Source organism: Melopsittacus undulatus, chromosome 7 (assembly GCF_012275295.1).
Source record: "Melopsittacus undulatus isolate bMelUnd1 chromosome 7, bMelUnd1.mat.Z, whole genome shotgun sequence".
NCBI lineage: Eukaryota > Metazoa > Chordata > Aves > Psittaciformes > Psittaculidae > Melopsittacus > Melopsittacus undulatus.
The window spans coordinates 51,625,297-51,638,936 of NC_047533.1; the positions used below are offsets into that span (position 1 = coordinate 51,625,297).

The 13,640-nt window shown below is 39.9% G+C and overlaps 1 protein-coding gene across 1 annotated transcript in view; it reads right to left on the bottom strand.

Moving 5' to 3' along the window:
- EMCN (endomucin) overlaps positions 1–2,373 on the bottom strand; it is a 55,697-nt gene extending 53,324 nt beyond the window's left edge. Inside the window, exon 1 of the mRNA XM_034065007.1 lies at positions 2,299–2,373. Within this exon, the coding sequence (XP_033920898.1) occupies positions 2,299–2,359 (61 nt within the window). The 5' untranslated portion in view covers positions 2,360–2,373. The remainder of the gene's footprint in view (positions 1–2,298) is intronic.
- Between the last annotated feature and the right edge of the window lie 11,267 nt (positions 2,374–13,640).

Below are 13,640 nucleotides of genomic sequence, written 5' to 3' on the forward strand. Positions count from 1 at the left end.
CTCTACATCTGTACATAACTAAGCCTCTAGAAATTTGTTGACAGACGATAAAGCCCACTAAAACATGAGGGACTTCTGAGATTGCAAGATCCCAAGATGAATTAGAATATTACCAAGAAACCACTGCCAGCGTACAGGCTGAAGACAAGGAATGAAATTTGAAAGCCCCACAGGGTACTTGGTATATTCTTTACTAACAGCAGTGGAAACATCCTTGTCCACTCCTGCACGATTTACAAGATACACAAAGACAAGCAGCCTGTGTGTATTATGTGAAGGGGCTGCAAGCTTACACATTACTTGTTTTGGTAAGCTTTGAAGACAAACTACCCTAAAACCTGGGGGAGGGAGTATTAAAGTGCTGGGCTGTGATTTGACCTTCTCTAAATTTTACTGAACGTAATTTTAAAATACTAAAAGTGTTCCTAAGCAACTGCAGAAATGTCTTGCTGCTGACTCCAATGTTCAAAAAATGGAGACTGAGCATGAGGGAGCCTCCTTACCATCCATTCCTCTCTCCAGATTATGAGATCCTGCTGCTACAGCCCAGATGTCCAGGACACTATTCATCCCAAAAAGCGGGAATCCAAAGACATTGGTCCAGCCTCATATAACAGACAACAAAACTGCTTCTGCCTTAACAAGTCAATGCATGGGGTAGAATGAAGGAAACTTGACCAAATTCTGTACTTTTTCACAAGGTTGATGGAGCCATGCTCCAAATTTCCCCACACATATTCTTAATTTTCTAACATGAATTTACCAATAGAATTTCTCTACTGTGTCTACCTTGCAAAGAAACATTAAAATAACAACAGGAAAGAAACAAACAAAAAACAGAACACAAAAAACCCTTTAAGGAACCAAAGTTGTCCAGAGCAAATGTATCCTATATAAAATTTGCTTATTCACTGTCATCAGTTCCACCTCATTCATATCATGCAGAGGAGGGGAAGTCTTTTTTAAAGAAAGGGTTTTATGGAATTGACAGAATTCCTCCCACCTTTGCATGTTGCTTTCTGATAAGCTTTATGGACTGTTGTGTTAAATATGCTCCTTTTGATCCAACTCCACTTTGCTTTTCAGAAGCTGTGAAATTAAAGGTTTAACAATGACAGGAAGGATATTTTTACTAGAAGTAGCAGACAGAGAATAAATAGTACCTCAACACAGACTTTTGGGGCTTGTACTTACTTAACATAGTTTTAAAAGCACTTCTTCCTCTGGCACTTATATTTTTACTCTCCCTTATTGATTTTTTTTTCCCCTAACAGCAGTCGTGAAGCTCCTTGGTCTAGGAGGAGTTAAAAGCAGAGGTATATTGAGCCCAGTATGAGCCCAAGCAATAGCATAAGCTACAGCACAAAAGGCATTTCCAGATTTTAACACACAATGTGAGCAAAAGCTGATTAACTTTTTTAAGACCAGTCAATCTAGTATTATCATTTTTTAAACTGCTGATTCATAAAATACCCTACAGTCAATCAACAGACACTTGTGGAAGATTTGCTTATAAGTATTCAGACCAGAGGGCCAGCAAATGAAAACACTGGTAAAAAGCAGATTTGTCTTCAAAACTATCTTTTGATAAATGTGATGATAGATTCTGGCCCTTGTTACAGTTTCTTTCACCTAAAAAGGTGAAAATGTTTTGTTAGTTAATTCCACTTTAAAAGCAAGATCTTCCAAGCTTTGATGATATGAACCCAGCAAAGTTTGATTAAATCTGTGCTTTGAGAACCATGTAATAAAGATATTGCACTCAGTAACTAATACTGCCCCCAGGCTTGCATCCCCCATTAACTGACACTCAATAATGCTGCAAGCCCCTGTATCTTTGGAGGCAAAACTAAGATAATTTCTGAGATACCCTTGGCCAAACTTATTGCTGGCATAGTGCCATGGAAATCCATCAGGATAGATTTGGTCTGCAAGAGATCTGACAGACATTTCACTTCCCCTCTTTAAGCCACCTCTACAAGAAATGCTTTATTTCAAGGAAGAAAAACAAAACAGAAAACCTTTGTAAACAGACTTCTGCTTTTAACTTCTCCTACACTGAGGAGCTTCATGACACCTAGAAAGAGAGCTGTCACAAAAATACAATGGCAGAAAAGTTTTTCACTGAACACACATAACTCAATACCAGTTAGTACCTTCTTCTCCAACATACAGGCTTTCAATCACTGAACTGCAAGGAAAAAAACCCAACAGCATCCAGCTACTGACAGCTAAGCGTTTGCTCACAAAACACCCCACAGATGTGACAAGTATATCCAAAAAAACCAAAGAACTTACCTCCCACAGTGCAAACACAGAGTGAAGCTAAGTAAAAGAAGGCAATCCCTAGGAGCTTCATGCTTGGTGATGGTGGTAGTGCTGTCAGCTCTGCCTCACACAGCTGGGCAGGGAGTGCTCTCTCACTCTGAGGCAGGCCTTAATTACTCCATGGAAAAAGGTGTGTAGAGACTGTGCCTAGTCACTGCCCATTCCTGCTTATTTTGGGGACTTTGATAAAGAACAGGAGGAAACACAACATACTCCCTCTGGGAGTTCAGTGCGGAGGAGATTTATTGTTTCAGTCCTTACAGGAACTCCTTTTCTTTGGCAGTGAACCATGTTTTTGTTAATACATTATTTTGTTCTTCTTCGGCCGTGAGGTCAGGAAGGTTTTTGAACAGAGGCAAATCTTTCTTTAGAATATGTTATACATCACCAACTTTCATACTGCAGATGGGGATACTTTTAAAGGGGACATTTATGAGCAGCGAGGGAGTCCAGGTAGTGGAGTATAACACAGCCAGGAATGAGGGAGTAAAGCATGCAACATGATCCCTCACCTGGTCTCTCCTTTGTGTTGTGCAAAGTGGCCTTGGCAAAAATCAAAGCTGTTTCATGTTAAAGGCAGAGAGCGTGTCTCCCTGAGAGACCTGCCATCCTGCAGCCAGGAGGATATGAGGGGCCACCAGCACAGGGTGAGGAAATGACTCCAGCAAGGTGCCTCAGCACAGAGAGGCTCTGGGCTCCACTGAATTAGGGATGGAGAGCGTTGTCTTTTCCTCTTAATGAAAATTGGGTGCTTTCTTTTTCTTTTCTTTCCTTCCTTTTTATCCCTTTTTTTTAATTTGAAAAGATGCAACTAGCCTTGACTGTGTCTGCTCCATTAGTAATGGACTTGCTGCAGAGTGAGCCTCCTGCCTGGGCTAATACTAAAGCCAGCATAGAATCGCTCTCTTCTCCTCAAAACTCACTGGTCTGGGAAACTTTGGTGTCCCTGCTTCTCACAGCCATTTCTCAGACTTCAGTGGAAGAAACCCAAGCAAAGCTCTAGAGTTAAAGGCTATCAAAACATCATCTTGTAATAGTCCTGTGCTCTTTGCTTTAATGATTCAAGGCAGCTGATGGCAGTTAATCACAAAACTTCAACCACAGCGAGTGTGTGGTGCCATATGTTTACTTGTTTCCCTCTCTGTCCCCTCTCAGGAAAACTTGACAGAAACGTTGACCTCACAGAATTCCTGACTCATTAAACAGTCAACTCTACTTATTGCAGTAATTAAAATTTCTCTTTGTTTTAGTCCCCTCAGGACTGTTTCTCTCTATAAGGAGAAGTTTTGGAATGGCTTTTCATGCAGGAACTCCCAGGAGCTAAGTTGCAGTGCTTCCAACAAAGATACTGTTTTATTTATGGGATGAAGAAAATAGTAGCAGTCAGCATCATGTGTGGAATAATTTTTGTTTAGTTAAAGAAATTGTATTTCTGCATATTAAGGTTATGACATATCCTCTACCCATTGCAGGCGACAAAAGCTGGTGCTCTGATCAGATATCTGATGGTAGGCAATGAACCTCTAGCACTTAATTTGAACAAACTTAGGTATAATCACCCATGAGAGAAGCAAACGTAAGTTCTCCTTAGCAAGACTGTGTTTTCACCATCATTGGAAAGGATCACACAGTAATACAAACTTGACTCAGAGTAGAGGTGGGCCACACGATGACACTTTTGTCAAGTTGATAGGAGCATATGGCAGGGTGTTAGCACCAGTCCTCTGTTTTTATGCTAACTTTGTGCCGACGTAGGACCTAAAGTTAGAATGGGCTAGAAATGCAGCAACTATTGCAGCAGAAAGCCTTCAAGCAAAAAGACAAATTTGAACATGGAGAGTGAATTGATCCCAGGTAGTGCTATTGCTGATCAGATAAGAGGGACTTTAACCTTTTATTTACTGCATTTACAAACCACCACCTGAAAAGTTAATTCTGAAGAAGGATGCAGAAAGGAACATTATTTTATTGACTGAAATGGAACCTCTGCAAAATGTAAGAAGCCTAAGGACTGGATCCCTTCCTTGGGTTTTGAGACCCAGAGGAACTATTTCAATATCTAAGAGTATTGATTTGGTTCAGCATTGTTCATCTGAGTAGCAGCATCCCAAACAGTCCTCAGTGTGTGGCCACTGCTGAAGATAATGACTGTGGTGGTTAGCTGCAATTCACTGCAGGCAGAAATGGCACAAAGTGTTGCATCCTTGCAGTAGCTACCTGTATCCCAGGGACAAGTGTGGAAAAAGCTCCCCAGCCTCATGCAAGGAGCTGGGAAGAAATGAAAGGACCAAGTGTCTTTGCCCTACACTATGTCATGCATCTCGAGTTCTACCTCAGAGAGTCCTAAGGCTTAATGTCTCGCTAAAGCATCAAGAGAACTGTGTCCCAATGAGATGCTCATTAGGATAAACATCAAAGGCAGTTAAATTTTGCTAAATCAAACTTGGTATGGATAGCAGCAGCACAGTAATGAATAGTATGAATACAAGGTGAGTAGCTCAAATAACTCACTGAAAGAAAAACTCTGGCCAAACCTGAGTGGTAGCTTCCGGTTGGAGCATCTGAGTTGCAGAAGAAAGATTCTCTCAACTCCTGTCAGTGGAATTTTTTCTTCCTTTAAGAAAACATTTAAGGTTTTGAAAATTTTCAACAATCTTTGTAGCAAAAGATTATTCCTGTGTGTTCACTGAATAGAAATCTTCTCTTTTTTTCCCTATAAGCAAATAAGTTTTTCTTTATTGACTAAATGTTTTTCTCTATTTCTTCAAACTAAGAAACATTATCTTCAGTGCCAAAGTGTACTTTGTTCATAGAGAGAAATTTGGTTATTGGTACTGCTGCCAACTGTGGTATTACTGCCATCTCTGGAATATCTGGAGTTTCACTTCGAGCCCATAGAACAAGTGACTGTGTGACAGTCTCAGTTTCCTCATTTTTTCAAATGAGATTTTAGCCCTCGTAGTTGCAGAAGAAAACTTGAAACATGACCAAAGGGCACTCCAGAGAATGAAAGGACGCTCTGTTTTAAAACATCATTATTTTGCAGTCCAATAATGGTTGGGGTAGCCTGAGTTATATATTTATTTTTGCCAGTGTGGTATTTCATTATTAAAGGGAAACCATTTACTGCTACAGTGGATTTGCCGTTACAGATTTATTGGTCTCTGGCTGTATTTATATATTCTTTCCTAGTTCACATTGCTTGGAGCAAAATATTGCCTTTTTATGCACAGTTCTCCTTTGAGGCTCAAATAATCCCCTTCAGATTTAGAGAATGTAGAAATTTTACATATTGTTCAATATTCTTGAAGCACCACTGCATAAACCAGGAAATAATATGGACAGCCATGCTGCCTTGCTGTGGCCTACTGGCAATTTCCAATGTGTGTGAAGAATAAATGTCAGTCTTTACAAAAGCAAAAATAAGAAGATACAAAATATAAGCAGTCTTTGAGGATTTACTAAAATGAAGAAACAAACACGTTCACTAAATTTGTTGGCCTTTCCCATCGATACTTGCTATCCCTTCCACTGATGTTTACTTTAACTCAGCAGAATGACAGAAAAAGAGAAAGCTAATCTCAAACTCCTATTATCTTGCTACATCTGTATTTCAGCAAATATATCTAAAGTGGTATTTTATTAGAAATTACTTACAACTTACCTATGTATTTGGTTGTAGTCCCATAAAGAGGGTCAATTTACATTGAAAAATGCAGTAGTAACAGTGTAGAAATACATTGTTTAGCCACGTTTTCTGGTTTTTCTTAAATTGTTTTTAAAGCACTTGTTCACTTGTTTTCAACTATTACATATATTAAAATTTGAATATAAAGTAAAACTCCAAAGAACTTGAATATATCAGTATGAAGCCAAGATATTTTGATGGTCACTTATAGAAGTTACTCTGAAAATTCATGCTGACAGACAATTTAAATGCAGCTATTTTATTCTGAATTTTTAATGGAAGCATTGAAACATCTCAGAGAATAGAAATGGCAGTGCCCAAATTCCTCTGCATGCAATAATACTAAAAATATGAAAAAGCAGGCTTGCAAATGTACTTAAGCACTTAAAAAAACAAAATAGCCACCTTTTCTTTGTAGCATGGAAATGTTTAAATCTCATTAATTTATTCAGAGCTAATGTGAAAAATTTCACTAAAATTCTTAGTGCCTAGATGCTTTTATGCAGGTACTAAAAACCAAAATGCATTTAATCTGTATTCAGTACTCTTTTTAAGAAAGATATTTTCAAGGCTATTTCTAATAGAACTACTGTAACTCTAGCTATCAGGTTTGAGTATTGTTTGAAATACCAACAGACTCCATAAGGATATCGTTACTGCAGAGCATGTTTTTCCTACTCTTTCATACCTGGGACTGTATTGGTGTACTACAGGGAGTAAAATTATGTTCCAAGGAACTGGATCAATGTTTATTTACTTGCAGTTGATACAAGTCAGGGCCATATTTGTAGAAGTGTGGTTGCCACTCTGCTAGAATGCTAGATTTCAAACGATGTTGTATGTTTGAGGTATTCAGTAGGTATATGTCACTATCATAAGGCTGTAGCAAACTTACACTCACGAGCTACCTCTGTCAATCTCTCTCTTACCGTATGCTTCCTTTGCTGCTGCTAGCAAAACAAAAGATAGAAAGAGTGCTCTGCACATATGTGCTTCATATTTCTGTTCCCAAAACTGTAGGTCCACCACCAGCCACAGTTTATTTCACCATCTCATGAGTCTTGGGTAGCAATGGACAGTCTCATTTGTGTGTTCAGTCCTTACTTCCTTATCCAGTAGACAATATATTTTAGAATCATAGAATCATAGAATAGTGTCGTAGTTTAAACCAAGTCCCCCTACTCCCAGAGAGTTAGGAAGGAGAATCCAAAGAATGTAGCCCCCACAGATTGAGATAAGAACGGTTTAATAGCTAAGGCATAACATAAAACCTCTACTGCCATTTACTACTACAAATAATAATGATACAGCAAACAGCAAGTGAAAAGAATACAACACCCCACCAGCCACCGACCCATAACTCACTCCACCCTGCCCGGCCGAGCACCATGTGCTCCCTCCTCCATTTTTCTCCACCACTCTCTCCCTCCAGCTTTCTCTTTCCCAGTATGCATCCTGGGCATCACGTGCTATGGCTAGCCTGGGTCAGGTGTCCTGTCTCTCCTTCCTCCCGGCCTCCCCTCCTCCACCTGGCTGGAAAAAACCTTGAACAAAAACACCCTCAAAAACATGCTCAAACCATAACAAATAGTTAGGTTGGAAAGGACCTTAAGATCATCTAGTTCCAACCCCCCTGCCATGGTCAGGGACACCTCACACTAAACCATGTCACCAAAGGCTCTGTCCAACCTGGTCTTGAAAACCGCCAGGGATGGAGCATTCACAGCTTCCTTGGACAACCCATTCTAATGCCTCACCACCCTTACTTCTTCCTTATATCCAGTCTAAACCTTCCCTGTTTAAGTTTTAATGCATTACCCCTTGTCCTATCACTACATTCCCTGATGAAGAGTCACTCTCCAGCATCCTTATAGTCCCCCCCCGTCAGATACTGGAAGGCTGCTCTGAGGTCTCCACGCAGCCTTCTCTTCTCCAGGCTGAACAGTCCCAACTTTCTCAGCCTGTCCTCATAAAGGAAGTGTTCCAGTCTCCTGATCATCCTGGTGGCCCTTCTCTGGATATTTTAATGGAAGGAAAACAATTTACACTATACTTGATGACCTGATTCATTGGCTTCAGGAGACACTCAGATCTGGATTATGAAATTGAAAAGCTGTACTTGCCTTTTTTGTCAACTAGTCACCCTGTGGTTGTCCATTGACTTTGTGAGTACCTCCCTTGGAGTTGTAATGCACTATTTAACAACCAAGGTCATTTTAAGGCCACCAGTCTAGGTCTATTCTTTCTCTTTTGGTGAGTTACTGATGTATAGACATTTTGATCTTGCTGGTCAGAGAGAAGCTCAAGCATAATTACAGTGGCATAAAGAAGAAAGCTACGGAAGGAAAGGTACTGCTGTCCCAAATCATACTTCATGCTTATGTACGGGGAGTCAGGAGAGCTGTAAGACAGACCACAGAAAGTCACTCTAGGGATACAAAAGAAAGTGGGCTTGCAAATTTAGAGCAAGGAACATCATGTCATGTAAAGACTCATACAGAACGTGTTTATAGGCTTTGCATCCTGTCCTGAACTAATGAAACGGGAAACAGTGAGTCAGTCTTAGTTTCTTATGTTATTTGAAACGCATGGAATGATTATACGGTTGGCTGTCTCAGAGGAAACAAAACAGAAGTATGTGTTTGAACCATGCTTTTAATTTTCCAGAAGTCTGAATAAATCCAATCGCTATCTATCCAGACATATATCTTGTCTTTGTTGTGGTAAACTGCAATGAGCTCATTCTTCTTGGGCCTAGCTGAAAAATAAGCAGCAGTATGAGACTGCAGTGGACCTCGGTACTGCAAAACAAGATGCGCTTTCTACTCTAACCACACTTGTCAGTTTCCCTGTGTAAGATGTTACTGGACATTAAGCTTCTGACGAACTGAGTTTCTGTGGCTTCTCTTTTCCATTGGGTTTCCTCTGCACAAGCAGTGGAAAAATGTATCAGGTTTCTCGTCAGCCCCATGAGGGACTACTCTGTGCATTGGTCTGCCTAAGCTATAGCTTTTAACAGTGTCAGCTTTGTTTTCAAACCGCTAACACCAGAAAAGAACATCTTAGAACATTATAAAATATCTGATTATAAAGAGCCTATTGTACTTAAATACAAGCATTATACATTTCTCAGCAGCCAACACTATGGCTTATGCTGGTAGCCCAGCATCTATTATAAAGCTATGTTTTTATCCACTCATAAAAGGATTCACTGAAAAAAATGTGTCCAGCTTCCTCATTACCCAGTTTCATTTCTGTTTGTCAATGTTGTGGGATCTGGGGAGCTTGAGCTACTTCTCAGAGGACCCTGAGAGCTTCTGAACTGCAGGACATGGGGCTGGAAAAAGGTCGAGTTACAGGAGATTTGGCAGCTGTGCAGAATTTAATGCTGGGCAGATAGAGAGTATGCAGGAACTGCCAGGCCAGCACACTCCTTTCCTGCATCTCTTACTCTGTCAAGAAAGTTAGGTAAAGAGACAATTCATAACGAACAGCTTTTGGTGGAACTCATAACAACAAGCCAGAATTCACATATTATGAATTTGAGACTAAGTTATTCTCCAAGACAATATCTAGGAGACATTTTTTTTTGCACAGAGCTGCTCTTGAGCTAAAGACAGCCCCATTCTGCTTGACATTTTTCCTTGTGCTTTTTATTTTCCTTTTTTCTCCAGCTATCTACCATCCCCTCCAATCCAGCTTCCAGCATCGATAGGCTTGAACTTTTTATGGCTTAGCCTCCTTATCCAGCATAGCTATTACTGCAGCTCCTTGGTGTCTGGCTTCCCAAGCCTCCATTCCTTTGGTGTATTTCAGACTTCCTGTTGTCGCTATCAGAATAAGTCCTGCTGGTAAGCACTTTTTGACACATGCAAAATACAATGCATGTCCGGTCTGATAAGGAAACAACATCTCCAAGAAAAGTGGGTAAGATCCCTGTGCCAAAATATACCCCCAGCATTTCAGCTTCCTAGCAGACTGTGTATCTGCCCCCTTACAGATACCATAAACATTTTCCTGTTGTCTGCATTTCTACTTTCCCATTTATTCAGTGATAGAGAGGACTAAATGCTTTCCACAGCATGTAATAGTTAGGCAGTAAGTAGCCAACTGAAAATAAAAGCATCTTGAGCACCTTCTAGAAGCAGGTATTCCAGATCATCTAGAGATGGCTGGAAAAGGCACAAAAATTTTCACACATACATGCTTTTGATAATTTGTTATATTGCTGGGCAGTTTGTCATCAGGAATAGATTGATTCACATTCATCTCTGCTTATATTCATCCAGATTTTTGTTCCAGACAGCTTGGATAAGACTAAAACTTTGTTAAGGGAAAAAACCCCACACAAAAGAACAGACAAAAATTGACTATCAGCATTCTGTGCTGCTACATACTGTACTTAGAACTGCTCAATAGCAAAAGGAAATGGTCGTAGTAACAAAAAGCTGTTAACAAACTCCTATATATTATGCCAATCAACTTTTAAAATGTGTTTATGGTATACACTAACATATATTTGGAGTAAAACTATGCTCTGGGGTTTCAGCTCTTTGGGTGTTTACAGGAACACCTTCTATCTCTATACCCTGTAAAACAGAGTTTTACAGGAACATCACTGTATCTCTATTTAATGTTAAAAAAGTTAATTTGGAGTCAAGATGTAGGCAAAAAAGTTTGGGGTACCATAAGATGATGGCTAGGCAAAGAATAGTTTTAAGAAATTTCTTCTATCCTACATCTTTCCATAAGGAACAGGACCACAGACAACCTATGTATTATGCTCCGACAAGCTAAGACAATATATTTTCCTTTACAACTAGATCCAGTTAGGAGATTCTTAATACCCATGGGCCAGCTGAAAAGCAAAATCCCAGTGAGCTCCATTAGATCAACTGGAGTTGTATTCTGAAGTTCAACACTTTCATTTTTGTTCAGTGCTGAGAATAGCAGGTGGACATCAATTACTTCTACAGACTAGTTATTTTTCTTTATAGAGGAATGAGAAAAGAAGGGAGGAACAATGGCAAGGCTGAAGGCTGGGACAATGCAGTCCACATAACTATAGTTTCAGACAGAGTACCCTAATCACATTCATGAAGGAAGTAAGCACTCTTAAAAACTGCAGCATATTGTTTTCACCTGACGTTCTACTGTTTGAATAGTTTGGCTGAAGACAGCTTCACCGGAAGCATGTAAAAACAGGCATAGTATCTGTTGGAGAAAATGCACCATGGTTTGTGGCAGAGTTCTAACTCTCATTTCTGTAGGGCCCTTGCTATCCTGACAGTCTATGAGATAGTATTTCAATCTGGAAAATGTATTATTTATCAATTTATTAATCAACTGGTTATCTAACTTCTGTCATCATCACCCACAAATATGGAGACCTATTTTCAGTCTGCATGTGCAGACTACATCTAGGGAGCCTGGGGGTTAGTCCATTAGATTTACAAGATGAAATGCAGTCTATTTAAGGGCTAGCTGAGGTGGCAATTCCTCGTACACTGACTGTCAAATCCACATGTTAACAAAAGATGGGTAGAAATAGCTAAAACCTGTGAAGTGACAATTTGTATCGTCACATCTGCTGAAGTAGATGTAATGATAGCACAAACTCCTTTGCAGGGCTTATTACAGTGCTGACAAAAGTGCAATTTTGCAGAACAGCTTCATCTGCATTAGGAGAAATGTAAATTGTTGGCAAATGTTCAAGTCCTCACTGAGGAAATCTGAGATTTTTATTTAATTGAATTGACATAACCCATTCCTGTCATCTTCATCACACAACAGAGCTTCGGAAGAAGCAACTGCTTCAACATTGCTTATAGGTGTTGGAAATCACAGTATAACCTGATGCTTGGATCTAGTGTGCAACTAAGACTGGATCAGTTCAGTACTTGAAAGAAAAAAGTATTGGAAGTACACGTGTTTCAGAAAGTAATATCTAGACATTAGTACTGTTCTAGCAGAATACCAATGACCAAGGTGCAAGATGAGCAATACCTCACTGCCACAGCCAGCCCCTCCTCTGCCTCTTGGTCTCCTTACTTGATCGAGTAGTTTATAGCAATCACTCCCTGCTTTTAGGGTGGGGGAAGGAGGGCTCCTGTGCTTCAATCCCTTGGTAGCAATGGATGTTAGAAAGACTTTCCTTTCCCCGGGATCCTGTTGTTTGGCTGGGAGGCCCTGGGGTGAGTCACCAAGCCACCCACCGCCAAAACAACAGGAAGAGTCAGAAAATCCTTCAAGAATAACAATGACTGGGAGGTGTCTTCATCCAGGCTAGGTTGCTGGTTACTGACAACATTTGCAATTGCTTTGGAAATATGCTTCTTTCAGGCCATACTTTTGGTTTATTTCCTTTTCTAAATGTTGGGTTTTTTTTTCCCCACAAGAAACATTCAAACAGTAAAGCTGATGGAATATTATTTATCAAGTTGATTATTTAGTGAGTTTTTCTACTTTTTGTTGAAAGATCTGTTTCATAAAGATTTTTTAAAACATTTGATCATGTTCAGAGCTGACAATATATATCTTTTCAGTACATGTTTTGGAAAGTAAACAGCGATATTTTCTGTGGAATTTAACTGAAAATAATATTTTCCAGTGTTCAGCCAGACCAGACCTGTGTTCAAGCCAGGCCAGATCTGCTCTCCAGCCAAAGTTACAGGGCAGATTCTTCAAACCCTTCCAGACCAGTAAAACTGTGCTCCCAGGGAAGTAAATTAAAAGCACCCAAACCAATCTTTCACCATTTTCAAGGAGCAGTATCATCAGGGCTGATCACTATGGAAAATTCTGCTCACACCTATTCTATACTGACAGGTTAACAAATCTGTACTTTGAGTGCATAATGATTATTCCTATTAAATTCAACTGGACATCTTAGCATGCAAAATTATACATACAAGTGTTCATACAATCAGGCTGTGGAGAAGGAACTGTGATGTGTGAATAGAAGTCCAGTTATATCTGTTCTCTGCAAATCTCCTGCATCCTACTCCAACCTCACACTGCATTCCCATACATATGTTGGCCTCACTCAGAGTGGAAACTACATGGAATAGAGATTATCTTTATTTCCATTGGGCATTAGCCCAATTTATGAGACAGAATGGAACCTACAAGTTAGAAACAGCACCACCAGCAACAGGAATTTTCCATCACATCTGAACTAGGATTGAGTTAGTTGTGAACTCACTGAACTGTTATGTTACCCTGTGACATTCACTGTGCATGATGGGGCGTATAGGCAATACTAAGTAGCAGGGCATGGAACAAGAAACACAGGTCATATTTGCTTTAGAAGGTAAGACAGATGTGATCTACATGTCAACCAAAGCACCCCATACCATCCTTCTGCAACTCAGCTGCTCTTTTTACAGGAATCAGCTGCTGCTTACAACCATATGTGACCTTGCTAATCTGACCTGCAGTACCCAGCTGTTAGAGTAATGCAGGAGTATTCCATTGCGTATAGACTTGTCATGTAGTTAATAGACAAAAGCTCTTATACTAACATGGCCAGTTCTGCCTGGTTTCTCACCTCCCATAACACCGTGGAGCTAACAACTTGGCCAAACCCTTCTTTTTGTTCTGTTTTTAGTATTACAAGACTTTT